The sequence below is a fragment of the Dermacentor andersoni genome, chromosome 10 (assembly GCF_023375885.2).
Source record: "Dermacentor andersoni chromosome 10, qqDerAnde1_hic_scaffold, whole genome shotgun sequence".
Classification (NCBI taxonomy): domain Eukaryota; kingdom Metazoa; phylum Arthropoda; class Arachnida; order Ixodida; family Ixodidae; genus Dermacentor; species Dermacentor andersoni.
Window position 1 is genome coordinate 93,271,779 of NC_092823.1, and position 17,428 is coordinate 93,289,206.

Consider the following 17,428-nt stretch of genomic DNA (forward strand, 5'->3'; position numbering starts at 1 on the left):
GTGAGTCGGGGTTTAGTTGACTAGAGGAAAAGGTATAAGTGCTTCACTGAAGCCATTTGGCAGAAGGCTGACTGTTAAATAATGGAGTTTATTTTCTCCTCCCCCTCTCGGCACTCTATGACACCGTCCTAGACAAGGCTGCGCATGGGAGACAGTAAATGTGGAACATGTGGCCAATACAAGCACGGTCGACCAACAACGTCATGCGTACTAAAGCAGCACTTTGAATCAATGCAGCTCTTCCCATTACCGCAAAACCCCAACGAAGCAGATGCTTGGGAGTGGGCTCTCTGCAACACGGCAAAGCTTAATCGTAGCGCACACACTGCGCGAACAGCGCGGCCAGAGGGTTTGGTGAATCCTTCGTGTGGCGATTCTACCGGACAGTTACTTCAGCACCTGCGCATGTCTTCTGGTCCTGTCTTACGCAGGATACGTTATCACAGGATGCTCGACACACTGCACTTTCCTGTCCTGCGGCAAAACTCTGCCGCGCACAGCGCGCAGAAAAGAGTTCCTATCCTGACGTGCGGTGCGCTCCGCCTGAGGAACAGTCGCACCTCGGCCGAATTCGTGGACACGTATCCCAGCGACGGCAACGATTCCACCATCACGTTGAGGTCTTCCTCGCCGAGTCCGTGGTGCTCCAACGGGTGGTCCAGACGCAGCTCCAGGCTCCTGAGAGACGTCAGCGACGTCTTGGGGAACACTCGTGACAGGAACATCCGAGACACCTCGGTGGAACCGAGCTTGAGGTACTCCAGCTCAGGACACTCGGACAGCAGGCACTGCAGGGTCACGGGCGTCGCCCACGTGATCGTGAGAGCGACCAGGTTTCGAAATGCGCTCGACTTGACCTCTTCGTCCAGGACGTGGCAGTGGTCCAGGGACAGCAGGCGCAGAGTCTTCTCCCCCGTCTTAGCAACCTTGTTGAGGTCGACGTCCTTGAAGTTCTTGAGGGTAAGCGCCGAGAGGTCGAACTTCTTGAGGGCCGGCACGACGCTCGAGAACGGGCAGAAGGCCGTCGTGACGGGCTCGTAGGAAACGCACAACTTGGAGGGTGCGTTGAACTCGGTCAGTTCCTGGACAGGGTCCGGGGAATCGACCGCTAGGTACACGAGTCCAGCGTCGGGACACATTTCAGCGGCGCGCTTGACCTGATCGGCACTGGCGGGAACAAACGACTCGACGCCGCCATCGTGACCATAGGCGTAACCGCCAAGCACGACGACGAGCAGGTTCCCGATGACTGAGCGTAGCTCGTTGTTTTCTTGAGCGGCGTCCAAAGCAGGGAGGATGTCTGCCGCTAGTAAGCGTAGCTGCAGAACCAAGGAAAGCAAAATTAGAAAGCAGCCAGAGACATTTTAACTCCGCTCGAATGCACTGGAAAATTTGGAGTTCGTTAAAAATGCTTACGAGTCGGCAATGTTTCGAATGCGTGGGCATCTATGCAAGCTTCGGGAACCACCGCGCCGAGCCGCTTGAGCCATCAAAGGCGCAGCAAATTTACGAGCACTCGCACTCTTACCTTCGGCAGGGGAGTGGGATACCGACCACGTGACTCTTACACTCGAATGCTTCAAGCTTCGCTGTGTGGCCGATTGCCACTTCCTGGACGATATCGAGGTTTGACGTATTGTCGTGCGCGTACTCTGTCCGTGTGAAATACGAGATATTTGGCGTGTAACTGAGAAACTCCGCAAGGCGTCCATAAACGAAAAACGCAGGGAGCGTGGCATCAAAAGAAAAGGATGGGGAAACTCGGTGAATGTTTTGTCGAGCCCAGTGGCGCGTCTGAACATTGGACGAGAAGTATACACCTAGGCCACGTTCTTTCGGCTCTTGAAGCGTGACAATTAAGTCAAAGTTTTAGGGCCGGGTCCTTTAACGACTGGTTTTATTTACCCCTCATTTCGCCGAGTGTCATTGGATCCGATGCCACCGCGCTGCCGTTATCAGCGCGATGGACCACTTGCGCGATGGGTGACTCGAAATGATGAATGAAAAAAAAATACCTATGAAGTGGTTCAATATATTGACACGTGCCTTTCGGGATTCGCAGTTGTGACCCTCAACTGACGAGTGTTATAGCGTTTTGATTCGCGCAAACCTACCACGATACCAGTGTCGTACGTTCTATGGGCCCATTGTATCAGGCAGGGCGATATCTCACGGCAATTCCACTCCTGTTCTTTGGCAGTATTTAAATACTGGCCACACATAATCGATGCTCTGTGTTCGACGACTACCGCCGATGTTCGTAATGCTGCTGTGGTTAGACAAGTGTTTTTTTTAGTTATCCGATGCACAAGTTCGCCTCGATACCATCTTAGAAGGAGATGATGCTGTGCGGTACATCGGATTCGTTATTAGGGATAACTTAGGCACGAAAGAAGGCGTAGTTCAGACTCAAGTTCAGACTCAAGGCTTAGAGATCCAAATTTAGCACAAGAAAGCTTTGGAAAAAACCAGAAGCAAATGTCCATAATGACACGGTCGCAGGACCCGACGAAATTACAATATCGCTAATCAACAACCTCGGTCCAAAGAACAAGGCACTGCTGACTAATGCCATAGAGCAAGTGACTAAAACGCAGAAAATTTAACTTGGAGGGTGTGAAAGCTAGATGAACCTCATATACAAAGGCAAAGGTGATAAGCATACAACGAGATCGTGCAGGCCTGACTTGTCCTGCGTAATAAAGAAAAACGAAATCCACCGACGAGTGCGATACATTCTGATGCGAAATTTGAGCGCAGTTAGATACGTGCCTTCATTTCGCCATTTAAACTGAGGCAAAGAATTTGAGAAAGACGTGTAGCAGAGTCGGTAATCGCCGAAAATCTGATCTGCGGCTCAAGCGCGAGCGAGAGCTGACGCGAGCAGACAACAGTACGGAAGTAATGGTACTGCTGTCACCAGATGCAAGGACGCATCAAGCGGCCGGGCGGGTCCACATGAAACCAGTTTTCCGCGCGCCTGTCACTGAAGGGGCCGCTCTTACCGGTGTCCGCCGTTCACGGCTCGTGTCTTTCATCTGGCGCTCCGCGTTCGCTCTTTCATCTTTCGCTATTGTGCTCATTCGCTCAGTCACGCCGCCACCGCCGCAAGAACGGGTAATTAAGAGTTGCGCTCTAAAGCAAACATAGTAAGGGCAAAGGTCAAGTTGAGACAGGACAAGTGCTAATTTTCAACTAAGATTTTATTAAGGATCCTGAACATATGTACGCACCCTTCTGTATCTGCAAAAGGAAAGAAAAGAGAGGAATAAGCTAAAGTGCGACGTGCCGTCTATGCCAAGAATTCATCCTCTTTCTTTGACAAAGCCACTGACGGCCAATTGACGCACTCATCTCCTACTCGTGCTATTTCGGTGGTCTACAATATTTCCCTGGTAAAGCTGTTGAGGTGGCGACACACGACGAGGGCTGCGGGTTCGATCGCCGGCCGAGGCTGCCGCATTCCGATGGGAGTGGAATGCCCAAACGAACGTACAGTCGACCAATTCTTTAACAGCACCGCGCGAGCGTCGACTGGCCTAGGTAGCCTACATGCATGTAGGCTCCCTAGACTGGCCGGCCGGTCAGCGCCTTCTAACGGCACGAAGCCACGAGATCAGAAAGAGTAGAGCATGCGCACAAAGTTCACTCGAAGCGCAAGTTTCGTCTGCAAGACTCTTCCCACTGGTATGATAACGTCACTGCCTCGATTAACTTAATGGAAGCTTCCCTCCTTATCAGAGACCGCAAGTGCGCGTGAATCCAGACGCGTCGTTTTTATAATATATGCCACTGTAGTCCACATGCACCGTAAGATAAAGAAGAAAGCGCGCAAAAAAGATATGGATGGATGGAATAGCTTTAATGAAAGGTCCTGCGAGCTACGGGACGCAAGGTCCCATAGAGCGGGCTACTCCCACGTTGGGACCGAGAGTTGTAACACCCTGGCCGCATCGTGGGCTCGCTGGACGGCCCAGAGCTGCTGCGCCAGGTTCATGCTGCGTAATGCTTCTTGTAGCCTGGCGGAGTCTTGATCCTTGTTTGCGTGGGTCCGACCACACGGCCAGAGCAAGTGATGTACGTCTAGTGTGCTATGGCAATTTTCGCAATATGATATGATACAGATACATTGCAACTTCGCAGGTTTTGTTCATTATTTTCCTGTGCATGCATACTAGACCAGCACACGCTAAAAAATTCACTGACGATTATGATACTCCTTAATGCGAAATTTTAGCGCAATCTTATATGTGTTTTCATTTCGCGATATATTTGCTGTCTCGTCCGGTACGTTGCAAACGGAGCGAAGGGTGGCGCGACTGCTTAACTAATCTGGAGACCGCGAGAGCCATCGCGTTGGTTACGCGTGGGTGACAGCAGCTGCTGTCGACAGACCTCCCAGACGACGCGCGCTACTCTGGCGCCATCTCGTAGCCGTCGTCGCCGCACTGCGGTGTTGTAAAGGCTTCCGCCATACCTTCTTCCGCTTTCCACCTCATGGTTCGCTGCACCCTCCTCTCCGCTTTCCTCCTCGCGTTTTTCATCCCCCGCTGCGCTCCGCGTTCGCTTTCATCTTTCGCTGCGCTCGTTCGCTCTGTTACGGCGCCGCCGACGCTCGCCACAGGAACGGCAGCCAAAGAGCTGTGCTCTAAAAAAGGACGTAAGCCAGGGGCATACGCTCCTGCTATCTCCAATAAGGCGGGAAGCTTGCGCCTAATTAATCGTACCAGAGGCTGTGTCATGCTGGTAGGAAGAGGCAATCAGATTAACCTTGTACTTTGAGTGAACTTGGTGCGCATGCGCTACTGCTGATCTCGTCGCTTCGCACCGTTAGAAGGCTCTGGCCGGTTGGCCAAGTCGACGCCCGCGTGGTATTGTTAAAGAATCGGTCGACTGTACATCGTGCACTAGGTGCATGTTAAAGAACCGCAAGCGGTTAAAACTAATCAGCAGTCCCTCAGTAAGACGTGTCCCATAATCACATCGTGGTTTTGGTATGTCGAATCCCCGAATTTATGTTATTATTGAACATTATTTTTTTATGCGGAGTTGCACAAGCTAGACACCTTTTCTAGTCTTCGAAATTTGGTGCGTAGAAATTATTAGCCCAGATAAAAAATATGCTCCCTAATAACGGTACGTTCCAACTTCTTTCTTTTCGATTCAGCCTTATCGAATCAGTCCAATGGATATACAAGAAAACGATGTCTGCCTTACCATGTACATGTATTTAGATAGGACCGCCTAAGGGAAAGCCTCTCTCAACAGCTGAGTTGGAATAATCAGTCGATGCGAGGGGCTCAATTTCTTTGTTTGTAGATATTACATGAACAAAAATAGGCAATAAAGCAAGAGATAGCATTGGGGAAATTCATTTTCATGCTTAACCGAGATGCATAAATGTCGAGAAAAAGCCCCAGTGTAAAGTAGCAGGCCCTAGCAAGCTATGGCCCAGGCCTACTTCTCTGCCTTTCTGTGAATAAATGTATTTATATATTTCGCTCTGTCTCTACCTCTCCGAGGAAAATGAAAATGAAAGTGGACCAAAATACAACTTACTGCAGGTGGGAGTCGAACCCACACGTTTTGCCGATAAATGTCCACCGAGAGGATAGGTTGGCGTACTCACTGACGAGTACGCTCACTCATACACCGTACACACTAATTAACAGGCGTGGGATACAGCATTAGTGAGTTACGAAGAGTGTCAATGGAAGTGAGTACGGACAAGGGTGAGCGGCGGTACCACAGTTATGAGTTGAAGTGGGTGCTGATGAGTTTGATAGGACGTGAGTATAAGCGCCAGTAACTGCTCGTGAATGTGAGCGTACGTGAGCATGCATGCGATTCAGTGCCGGTGAGTGGGAGCATATGCATTACTGTGAGCTTGACTGGGGTGTGCCGGTAAGTGTAAATGCAAGGGACTATGGACGCGAGTGAGTGACGGTGAGGACGAGTGGGCGAGAGTAGGGACGTGAGTTACTACCGACGAGTGTGAGTGAGTACATGGCCTGCGAAAATATTGGTGAGCGAGTACACATGAATCTCTGGTTATCTCGCCGATTTATGACTGAGAGCGCAACCTACATGAGCATGCAAATATGTTTTCCTCAATACACAGCAATTTCGCCACCACACGAGGCCGCAGCAGTCTCAGTGCGATGTCAAAGCGCTCATCGCGTTCACGACGCCGTGCTATGTAGCCCAAACGACGAGGTTCTCACGTTCGGGCAAGCCACCAGGAGGTCGGTCACCGCGTCGCCGTAGACGGCCAGCCCGGTGTCCTCGTGGTCGGCGAAGTTTCCCTCCAGGTGCGCGAGGTGGTGCGGCTCGTTCCTGGTGGCGTAGACGAGTCCCTCGTCACTGTCGCTCAGGTCGTGCTTGAGGGTGATGCGCCCGGTGCGCGGGAACAGTTCCAGCAGCTCGGACAGCGTGTTCCTGTTGTGGTACACGTAGATGGCCGGAGTGCCGTCCAAGACGTGCGCGGCGGCCTCGGCGAACTCCGGCCGAGAGCTGGGCAACAACGGCAGCTTATTAGTGGCCACGCAGATAGGCATGTGCATACCGAGCGTTTCAGCGACGGTTGTCTTCGGCTAATAAAAAAAACACAATTTATTCGCCATGCTGGCCCTGCCAAAGTGGGTGCCCAGCGAAGTCGTTGAAAACCACCACTACAACTTCTGAGAGACGTGTGCAGTGCTTTAGAATATTCATCGCTTTGGAATAATGGTAGTAATGGCAATTTAGACTTGTGGTAGTAATGAGAGTAACGGTAATTTTGACACCACGCCGCCACCCATGGCGCTGCTAAGACAATCGAATCAGTTGCTAGGCTGGTTCTTTTACATACGAAAGGCTAGAGACGTCACTCCCCACACCACAAGCTGCCGTCGCCGCGGCGGCTTGCGAAACAGTAATCTTATCCGGGAAACGTGTGCGGGGAGCGCCACGTGCTTCGCATTGTTATCAGGATCGTCTTATCACCGATTATCTGGTTCGGGTGGTTGTTTTGTGACTGTTCTTTATTGAAATGTATGCTGCTCTGTACGCCTGTATGCGTGATTCCAAAGATATATGCACTGTTCACTTCACTTTGCTGACTGCTTAAAGTCTCTGCCTTACGGGGGTACGTGCCACTGCACCTGGCTCTGGGCTGCCTTTGGCATCGGCCCATATTTCTGCTGACGGACGCAGACACACACACACACAATATGAAAATCAACTAGAGGCTAACAGCTTCGCTGTAAAATAAACGACTGCACTCCACAAAGTGGTCGTTTTAGAGAAGGGCAGGCGTTTGAGATACTTGATCACCGTTCGCACCCGCCATGGTTTCTTAGCAGCTACGGTGTTGGGCTGCTATGCACGAGGTCGCGAGGTCGAATCCCGGCCAAGGAGGGCGCATTTAGATGGGGGCGAAATGCGAAAACACCCGTTCGCTTAGATTTAGGCGCACGTTAAAGAACCCTAGGGGATCCGAAATTTCGGAGTCCCCGACTACAACGTGCCTCATAATCAGATACTGACGTTGGCGCTTAAACACCATAGTTTAATTTTTAAAATTTAATCACCGTACAAACTATGTTGTGCTGAAGTGGTGAGACAAACAAGGACAGCGCAAGAAAGATATTTAACAGATATGTTCGCTGACGAAGGTAATCATCAACATAATGCTAATTCATAGCTAACTCAGGGGGAAGCGCTTTTCAGCGATCTCGAACTACCCCAACATCGCGTCCTAGTAGCTCGTCTATTGCGGCACCATCACCACCACCACCACTAATACTACCACTATAGTGTAAAGGTTATAGACAAGGCGTAAGGTGCCTCAGAAAAGGCTGGCCAACGTTTCGACAGGACACATATACGAAGACAGGCCCTCCTATCTGAACGTTGGCCAGCCTTTTCTGAGGCACCGTAACCCTTGTTTGTAACATTTATACCACGGTGTGGCACTCCATCTGGACGCCTCCTTCTTAATTTTTTTACACTACTGTATTACTATAGTACGGCTTTACGATACCTGAAGGCGTCACATCCGGCGAATGTGGCGAAGGCGAAGCGGTGCGCGGCCAGCTCGTGTCGCCTGGCGATGAACGCGTCCTGTCCCATTCGCAGCCGGGACGGGTGAGGCGCCTCGACGCCCTCGGGCAGCGGGTGGGAGTCGAGCCAGGGCTCGACCAGGCCCAGCTGGATGTGGTCCGTCTCGCGCGTCAGTTCGTCGTCCCACTCGACGAGCTCGTCGCTCCACGACGACACCGGCATGTCCTTCGCTGTCCGCGTTCTCTTCTTCTCAGGGGGCCCTGCGCGTCATCAGAGGGCGGGAGAGAACGGCTCAGCGCGCGAACTCAATTATTTCGTCACGGGAGCGAATGCGACGGGCGGTCGCACCTGCAGATCGATGTCAGAGGCGATGGGTCCGCGTTTGAAAAGGGCGTGAGAAGGCTTGCGGATACGTGACTGCTACTCATTAACTCATTGCAGCGACTGCTACTCATTAACTCATTACAGCGACTGCTACTCATTAACTCATTGCAGCGACAGCTGTGCGTTGCGTGATCACGAATGATCAACTTGTTTTTCAATTCAGGGATTGTAAAGTCCCGAAACTGCGCAGCGAGTTACGAGGGACGACGTGTGGAGGGCTACGAAATACTTTTGACAAGCTGCGGCTGTTTCACGTGCACGTGAATGTATATATACAAGAGCATTCTTGCATTTTGCGGACGTCGAATTGCGGCTGCTCCTGCCGGGTGTCGAACCCGGGTCCTGCTGATTAGCGGCGGAACTCCCTAGTCATTGAGCCACCGTGGCCGGTGGAGATGATCGTTAGAGCACAGCCGATGTAGCATGATGACTATAATTATAATCTCATTTATGCCGGTACTGCAGGCAAATCTCTTCTAGCGAACAGACTGAAGAAGACGAAGTGCCTTTCAGGCAGAACGCCGAGTCTTCCAGCTCTACTCATTTTGTGAATTTCTTGGACTCTGCCTTGAACTGCTGTTTCCTCCTTAACTGCGACGGAGATGGAGTCTCACGCGCGTCCGCCGGACTCGGCAGTGCCCGCGACGGCTGCCTCAAGGAAGCGCAACGGCACCGAGAGCGACACTGACAGCGACGACACGATGCAGTACTATGTCAGCGGTGAAGATTCTTGTGACGACACCTTCGAGCTGGTGCGGAGTCGTAAAGCAAAGCGAAGATTTCTCAGCGCATCATCGAATTCGAGTGAGTCCACCGTGAGATCCTCGCGCAATACCGAGGAGCTCACCATCCTGTTCGCGCCAGTTCTCGCCACTGACAACCTGAGACGCCTCAACAGGCAAGCCGTGTCTTCACATCTAGAGGCGCTAGTTCCGAATGAAATCAAAGACATCAGAGTGAACACCCGTAAGAACGTCCTTGCGATTGACGTAGAACACGCAGCTGCGTTGGATTCTTTGCGCAATGTCACGGAACTTGACGGGATGAAAGTCCGCCCTTATATTCCGCTGGGCAAACAAGTCAGTACTGGCGTAATTTACGATGTTGACGAGACCATTGTCGACTCCGATCTGTCGATCTTAATCAAGCCGGCTACCGAAAAAACCGTCATCACAAACGCGTTTCGTCTCGGCACGTCACGGTGTGTGAAGATCATATTTAAGGGCGAATCCCTCCCATCGCATGTAAAAGTGGGCCACTTTCGACACGCAGTTCGCCCATTTATACCAAAACCGCTGCAGTGTTGGAAATGCATGAAGTTTGGACACGTGAGTAGTGTGTGCAAGAACACTACCGTCTGTTCTCGCTGCACTGGGCCCCACACCACTAACACGTGCAAGGCCAATGTGCTGAAGTGCACAAACTGTAGCGGCCCTCACGATGCATCCTCGAAGGAATGCCCTTTGATACGAAAGGAAATGGCAATATTGAAAAAAATGGTTAGAGACCACTCGTCTCACCGAGAAGCAGCAGCATCTATTAAGCGACGACGATCACGTCGCCGACGTCGATCAAGAACCTCCAAAGCCTCTGCAGAACGCCAGCCGCGGACATTACCACCCGCTCTTCCGCCCCGGCCAAACGCAGTCAGCTCAAAGGACACAGGTGCATCGAACAGCACGGCTGCTGACGCTTGGCCTGCACTCCCGCGGCTACATGCCCCTACTGAGCGAAATCAGAGCTCTACAGCAAGGGATACCTCATCTGTTCCTGATAAATTGTCAGACCAGGATCAACAAGTTGTTGTCATGATAAGCTCTCTGATGAGTGCTATTCGTATTCTCCTGGACAAGCTACAGACACCAACAGCTCGAAGTGCGTTGCAAGTGCTGGATGCCATCAATCCGGTTCTTGAGAGCCTTCAGAAGTCCAGTGCTTGAGGGCTTCTACAGCGGAACCATGGCTCATCGACAACAACAGCGATCGTTCCGGGATTATGTCAGAAGTGCCTCCATATTCCAATGGAATGCCAGAGGCTTGAGGTCACGTATTTCGGAGTTGCGGCAGTTCGTGTTTGACAACCACTTCCCTATACTGGTTATCTGTGAACCGAACTTATCGGCCTCCGTAAGACTATCAGGGTATGAACCTTTTGTTTCAACCACGTGTGTCCGAAGTAGTAAGGTTTTGGTTTACATCCGCAAAGACCTTACGTATTTTTCCCAACCCGTAGCGCCACACGACGGTAACCAATATGTCTGTGTTACTGTGAAAAAGAAGAGGCTGTCTTTTACTCTTATTGGCGTCTACCTATCCCCAACCAGTCAGTTTGATAGCAAAAGACTAGAAGATATCATGACTGCTACTCCCGGTCCTTGGATAATAACAGGGGATTTCAACGCTCACCACCATATATGGGGAAGCTCCAGGATAAACTCGAGGGGCAGGTCTCTAATATCTTTTGCATCTGGCCACAACCTATGTCTTCTAAACGACGGAAGCCCGACATTTCTGCGAGGAACAACGTACAGCAGCTGCCTTGACTTGACTTTTGTGTCACGTTGCCTGACTTCGAGCGTGCAGTGGTTCACCGATATTGAAACCCACGGAAGTGATCACATTCCGACCTATGTGAGAATCGATGGATTAGACGCCGCATTACCGGTTGTATCTCGCCAAATCGACTGGTCAGTCTTTCAAGCTCGTGTAGAAGACACATGCAAGAAACGTATTGCACGCAAATTAGAAGAAATAATTGCTGACGCAATGCAAGATTGCACGCGTTGCTTCACACATTCATCAAAGCGTACAGAGAATGACATTGAGTTGGAAAGGCTTCGTGCACTACGTCGCCGAGCTGAAAGGAGGTACAGGCGCACGAAGTCAATTCTTGACCTCAGAGAAGCTCGGCGCATGCAAAAGAAGATAAAGCGGCGAATGGATAAGCTAGCGGATCAAAGATGGAAATGCTTTTGCGAGTCACTGGACCCCCGCAAGCCATTATGCCGTGTGTGGCGTACCCTACGGGGTCTTAGCTCAAGCCCCCAGCAACGACGCCCTTTCAACGCCCTTGCTCTCTATGAAAACCGCCGCGAGATAGAAGTTGCGGAGGATTTTTGTGCGAAAGTCGCCGGCGGCACAAATTTAGTCTCTGACATGACATTAGGTGACATCCCCGGTCCACGAGATACAAGTATGGACGTTCCATTCTCTATGGAAGAGTTAGAAGCTGCTATGGCGCTCTGTAGGTGTTCATCTTCACCAGGGCCCGATGGGATAACATATAGTGCTTTGCGCCACCTAGGTCAAGAAGCACGAAGAGAACTCCTCAGCCTTTTTAACAGCTCATGGCGAGATGGTGTCGTCCCACAGGAATGGAAACGAAGCCGCCTGGTACCGCTACTAAAAACTGGAAAGTCACCGCTCGAACTGGCATCGTATCGGCCGATAGCACTTGCCAGCTGCGTCGGGAAACTCATGGAACGTATGATCCTCATGCGTCTCGAATGGTACCTTGAACACAACAAAATTTACCCTGACTCAATGGCGGGATTTCGACGAGGCCGTTCATCGATTGATAGTGTCATCGATCTGGTATCATCTGTAGAACAACAAAAATCTCGGAAGTGATTATCAGCAGCACTCTTTCTTGACGTGAAAGGCGCCTACGACAATGTTTCCCATCAAACCATTCTAGACGCACTTCTGACAGTTGAATTAGGAGGGCGAGTATATCGATGGATCAGAAACTACTTGACACAAAGGTCCTTGTTCGTGCGTACGGAAGATGGTCCGACTACCGACCACTACACATGCCGAGGCGTTCCCAAAGGCGGTGTTCTAAGCCCTGTTCTTTTCAACCTCGCGCTTCTTGGGCTGGCTGAATCCCTACCGGAACTAGTGAGTGTTTCAATATACGCCGACGACATCTGCATCTGGACATCAGCAGTCACTCGCCTGCAGGTTCGCGCAAGGCTACAGCAAGCAGCAACACAGGCATCTGACTATCTTCGGACACAAGGGCTTACCATCTCAACAGAAAAATGTGCGTTAGTCGCTTTTACGCGAAAAGCGATGTCTGGTTATCCAGTGTACATCAATGGCCAGCCTATCTGCTACAAGAAAAATCATCGGTTTTTGGGTGTCATTGTTGACCGGGACCTCTCTTGGAGCCCTCAGGTTGCCCACTTGAAGAAGAGGCTCACATCTATTGTTCACATCTTCAAGTTCATCGCCGGCAAAACATGGGGATCGTCACTGGGCTCCATGCTACAGTTATATCGAGCACTCTTTATCGGATTTCTACGCTATAGTTCTCCCGTGCTTGCTAAAACATGCAAGTCAAATCTTCGAGAACTTCAGAGCGTGCAAGCACAGGCACTACGTGTTTGCCTAGGCCTTCCGCGGAGCACCTCAACAGCAGGAACCATTATAATGGCTCAAGACCATCCGATCACGACTTACATCAGCACCGACTCGCTTAGGGCCCATGTTCGTCATATTTCACGGATTCAATCAAGCTTTCTTGCCTGTCTGCCAGAACGACGACCACAGGCATCCTTCTCCAACGAGGTCAGCAAGCATCGTGCCTCCCTACCATCGGGCTTCACACCATCAGCACGTTCAACCTCAGCTTTGTGGTGTTTAAAACAACCTCAAGTGCGTCTTACGGTTCCAGGGATAAGAAAGAAGACCGACCTGCTTACCTTGGCCTTGAAGCAAGCAGCTCTGGATTGTTTGCACACTTTCTACTTTGACCGCGTCCACATATATACGGATGGCTCTTCTACCCAGACCAGCTCCACCGGGGCAGTGGTTATACCATCACGATCACTAAGCATCCGATACAAGATTTCTCACTTGACAACATCGACCGGTTCGGAGCTTGTTGCCCTCCGAGGTGCCGTAGATTATATTAACAACCAACCGGCTAATCGGTGGGCAATATTCTGTGATTCAAAGGCGGCCTTACAATGTCTTCTGTCATCTCTTCGTCGCGGGTCCTGTGAACAACTAGTGTCGGAGATACGAGAAATGCACCATGGTATCATAGCGAAAGGACACGACGTCGTATTTCAGTGGCTGCCTGGCCATTGCGGTATCTCCGGCAACGACGTCGCTGACGAAGCTGCTAAGAAAGCACATGAAGGAGCAACCCTTGTTTCTATACCTTTATCGCGGACTGACGCAGCCCAACACTTAGGCAAGCTAGCGCACCGTATGACATTGGAGAAGTGGCACACACCTGATTTCACTCAACATCGATTGCATTCCCTCGATCCATCTATGCAACTGCGGCTGTTACCAGGGCTTCCGCGTAATGAGGAAACAATGCTGTGCCGCTTACGCTTGGGCGTCGCATTCACGAATGCATATACGTTTTTAATTGGAATGGCTGATAGCGCCGAGTGCAATGCCTGCGGTGTCGAAGAAACTATAGACCATCTACTGTGCTACTGCCCATCATTTGAAAATGAAAGACAAGAACTCTGCACAGCTCTGAACCAGTTAGATCGAAAACCGTTCACCTTGAACAAGATCTTGGGACCATGGCCTCGCATATCGCAGCTACAAAAGGCCACAAAAGCGCTGCTGCGATATTTGAAAGATACAGGGTTGAGTCAGCGTCTGTGATCCGGACTGAGTGACTGAACGATATCCCCGGTGGACTTTCTCTTCTCTCTTTAATCTTTCCGTCCCCGTTTCCCTTTCCCCAGTGTAGGGTAGCCAACCGGGCTCAGTCCTGGTTAACCTCCCTACCTTTCATTTATCATTTCCTCTCTCTCTCTCTTCTAGCGAACAGGACCTTTCTCCACCCGTCTTGCTGTATGCCTAGTACATCACTCCATCCTTTGCTACCGTATATATATATATATATATATATATATATATATATATATATATATATATATATATATATATATATATATATATATATATATATATACATATATATAACTTGTGCGGAAATGTCGCGAGATGTCGCTTCTTGTGTCACGCTACACTCGTTCTCGTAAACCAGAGCAGCACCAGTTGGAAAGGGCGATGAAAGGGCCAAGTTTGTGGCTGTTGATACTTTCTTTTTGCGCTATCTATACAACACATAAGCAGGATAAATTCCTTCTTCCGTGTGTCTCTTGTATCCGTGTCATACATAGTGCTATGAAAAAAAAAGAATACAAAAGAAACAAGAAAAACAAATAAGTCGCGCAAGTTTTCAGAAGTGACTCCTTCCTCGGATCTTGTTCCTTCTTCACAGATCTCCGTTTTTAGGGTAGAAAACTGGGCACGCGTCTGACTGACGGTCCTTACGTTTCGGTAATCAATTTCCGTCTCCCTAGAGGACCGCATCTGAGGACAAGCATCGTGCCCTTTTACATACTTACGTATTACCCCTTCACTTCCAGTTCATCGGAGCTTGCGCGAAAGTGATGTCCGCTGTACGAGCACTTCAGCCAGGGATGGCGAATCACGGTGCCTAAGCGCAATCACCACCAAAGACTGAGTCACACGACGGAGCGAATTGTTGACTGTGTCATGCGAAATAGCGTGATGCGTCTCAGTGGCAGCGAATCAGGCTGGTGCGCAAGAGCCAAGCAGACATGCGGAGAGTAGCGCCACTCGCGGTGGGATTAGGCGCGCCTGAGTGACGTCGCGCTCGTACGCCGACTGAAACAGCGGTCGTGTCCGCTGCGTGAACACAGCAGGTTATGAGACTATAAATGAAAGGAGGCTCGCCCGCGTGAGCTATAGCTCCGCGTCGAAGTTCGATGGCCGGAGTGACTCCGACAATGGTGTCCCGATCCCGCACAGCTATATTATTGGGCCCAAGGAACGCTCAGCGATTGCTGCGCGCGTTCTGTGCACCCCACAGACGGCTCCGAGGGTCTTTATCTTCGAACTTTCAGCCCATCAGTCATTTCAGAGAGTAGGGCTGTTGAAATAGTACTATGAAAGAATGCTTAGTTGCAATAGCATTATTGAAGTCGACGTTGTTTCATAAAGCTGCGGCAAACGTCGGACGCAAAATAAAAGAAAAGCGCAGTGCAACACGCTGCAACACCGACATCGAATCGACGATCACTACAGCATGTAACCACGTTAAGCCTAGCACTTGTGCCAAAAGCTTGGACCACCTCTAAAGCGGGTCGTTTATAATTGAAGCGTCGTTACACTCAGGGATGCATTAATTACTTTTTTTCTAAACTAGAACTGTTCAGAAGACACGAAGGTAGCGTACAAGCAGAAGGTTCCTAATTTCGCAGTATAACACGGTAGGCAAGTCAAATGTACGGAAAATTACCGAAGAATAAAAGTGGGTGGTAGCCTGGTTGGAGCGCATACGAAAGGACTTAGCAAATCATGAGCGAAAGCTTGCCGTTATCCTTGACAAGTGTACAACCACGGCATTCTATAGGTACTAACATACACACGGGCAAGGAAGTCGGACTTCAACAAAGAACCACGAGAACATGCTAAGGACTTCGCTATGAGCGACGGAACAAAAAATTCTGGCAGAACCCCATATCTCACGGACGTATTGGTATTGAAACAATGTAACGACACATCGTAGTGCCGACGCTGAAACGTGTATGCAGCCGGGATCCTATGTCGTGCTTCCCACTGCGCACTGTGCGGCATCTGGCGGCGCCGCCTCGAAGTCCGCGCGCGGCATGGGGTCGATTCCGCCGAGCGCCAGAGATAGCCTAAAGGTCCAAATTTTTCTAATCGCATTAAAACTAAAATCGCATTAAACTTTCCTACTTGAACCAAAGAGGTCTGCAGTATCATGTAAATAAAATTATACCACCTATCTTTACTATGTTTTAGTAAAGTTGCGATCGGTGGAATATAAGAAGAGATTAGCGGAATGGAGAGCAAATGGACGCGGCCGATGTTCTAGTTGACAATACCAGAAAACCATGAAGCTAGTCGTGCAGTGCATGGAGCAGATAAGTATTGTGCTGTTGGAGTTGCGGAATGAGTGCCAAGGGAATGGAAGCGCAGTCGAGGACGGCAGAAAAGTAGGTGTGATGAAGTTAGAAAATTCGCAGGCACAACTTGGGATCAGCCAGCGCAAGGTAGGGGTAATTGGATAAGTGGACATACATATAAAATTCATTATAATTATGATGATCATAAACGCAGATCTAATATAGGCCTTTGAAGAGTTCAATGACTTGCAGCGTACGGGAGCGGGACAGACAATGGGAGAACTGGAGATACACACGTATGCATACAAGGCTGTATTACTGACTACATGCGAACTATCCTTGCAGTCTGTTCTTAGAAGAGCCGCACAGCTATACGGCCTAAACATAGAGTATACTCACGCGTTCCCACTACAGTCTTCAGCGTAACAAGCTCGAGACTAACTTGGAAAGCAGTGAACCTCCTCTCACTGCTTATCGGGTTTTACGACGCGTTGTTCTACGCATGCTCGCAGGACATGGACGCGCCAGCAACGCGGCGTTGAATTTTGAGCAGCAGCCTAACAACAGCGCTTAGTTTAACGCCTCGATCGGTCAGCGCGTTTGCAAACACAAAACGTTTCTCACGTGACCGACCATTAAAGACCTGCGCAGCTGTGTCCATTAACGCCCGCAATGTGGTTAGCACATGTGCGCAAGAAAAAAGAAATCTCTCTTGCAAGCTTCCACAATGTGTCGGTCGTTGTGCTTTCTACGTAAACAGAAACGCAGCACGAACATGTGAGGCAATAAATGAGGCAATGAGGGCAATAAATGCCCTTAATATTATGTTTTGTTTTTCACTCATAGCATCCGTGAACCCGTGCTACGTACTGGGTGTCCCAACTGATATGCACCAAGATTTAAAAATAAGCAAACGCCACGAAGTAGGATAGAACCAAGGCAATGTTGTTTGCCGTCGCCTGGAGATACTGAGAGTATTATTACATAAAAGTGTTCTTCCGAGCGTGAAAGAAGCACGCGAACACGCACAAGATCGCCGCGCGACTGGCCGCTCGAGGGCACCTCGT

General features: G+C 50.2%; 1 protein-coding gene across 2 annotated transcripts in view; it reads right to left on the reverse strand.

The window, feature by feature from the left end:
• Positions 1-68: 68 nt before the first annotated feature.
• Positions 69-17,428, reverse strand: part of LOC126544389 (uncharacterized) — a 30,716-nt gene continuing 13,356 nt past the window's right edge. The window contains exons 1-4 of one of the 2 annotated variants that reach the window (XM_072284954.1): positions 14,814-14,906; positions 8,024-8,303; positions 6,225-6,513; positions 69-1,319 (exon numbers count right to left, since the gene is read on the reverse strand). In XM_072284954.1, coding sequence (XP_072141055.1) covers positions 441-1,319; positions 6,225-6,513; positions 8,024-8,265 — 1,410 coding nt within the window. In that variant the 5' untranslated portion in view covers positions 8,266-8,303; positions 14,814-14,906 and the 3' untranslated portion in view covers positions 69-440. Of the gene's footprint in view, positions 1,320-6,224; positions 6,514-8,023; positions 8,304-14,813; positions 14,907-17,428 lie in introns of those variants that run through there. The other variant, XM_055062538.2, reaches the window with a different exon arrangement.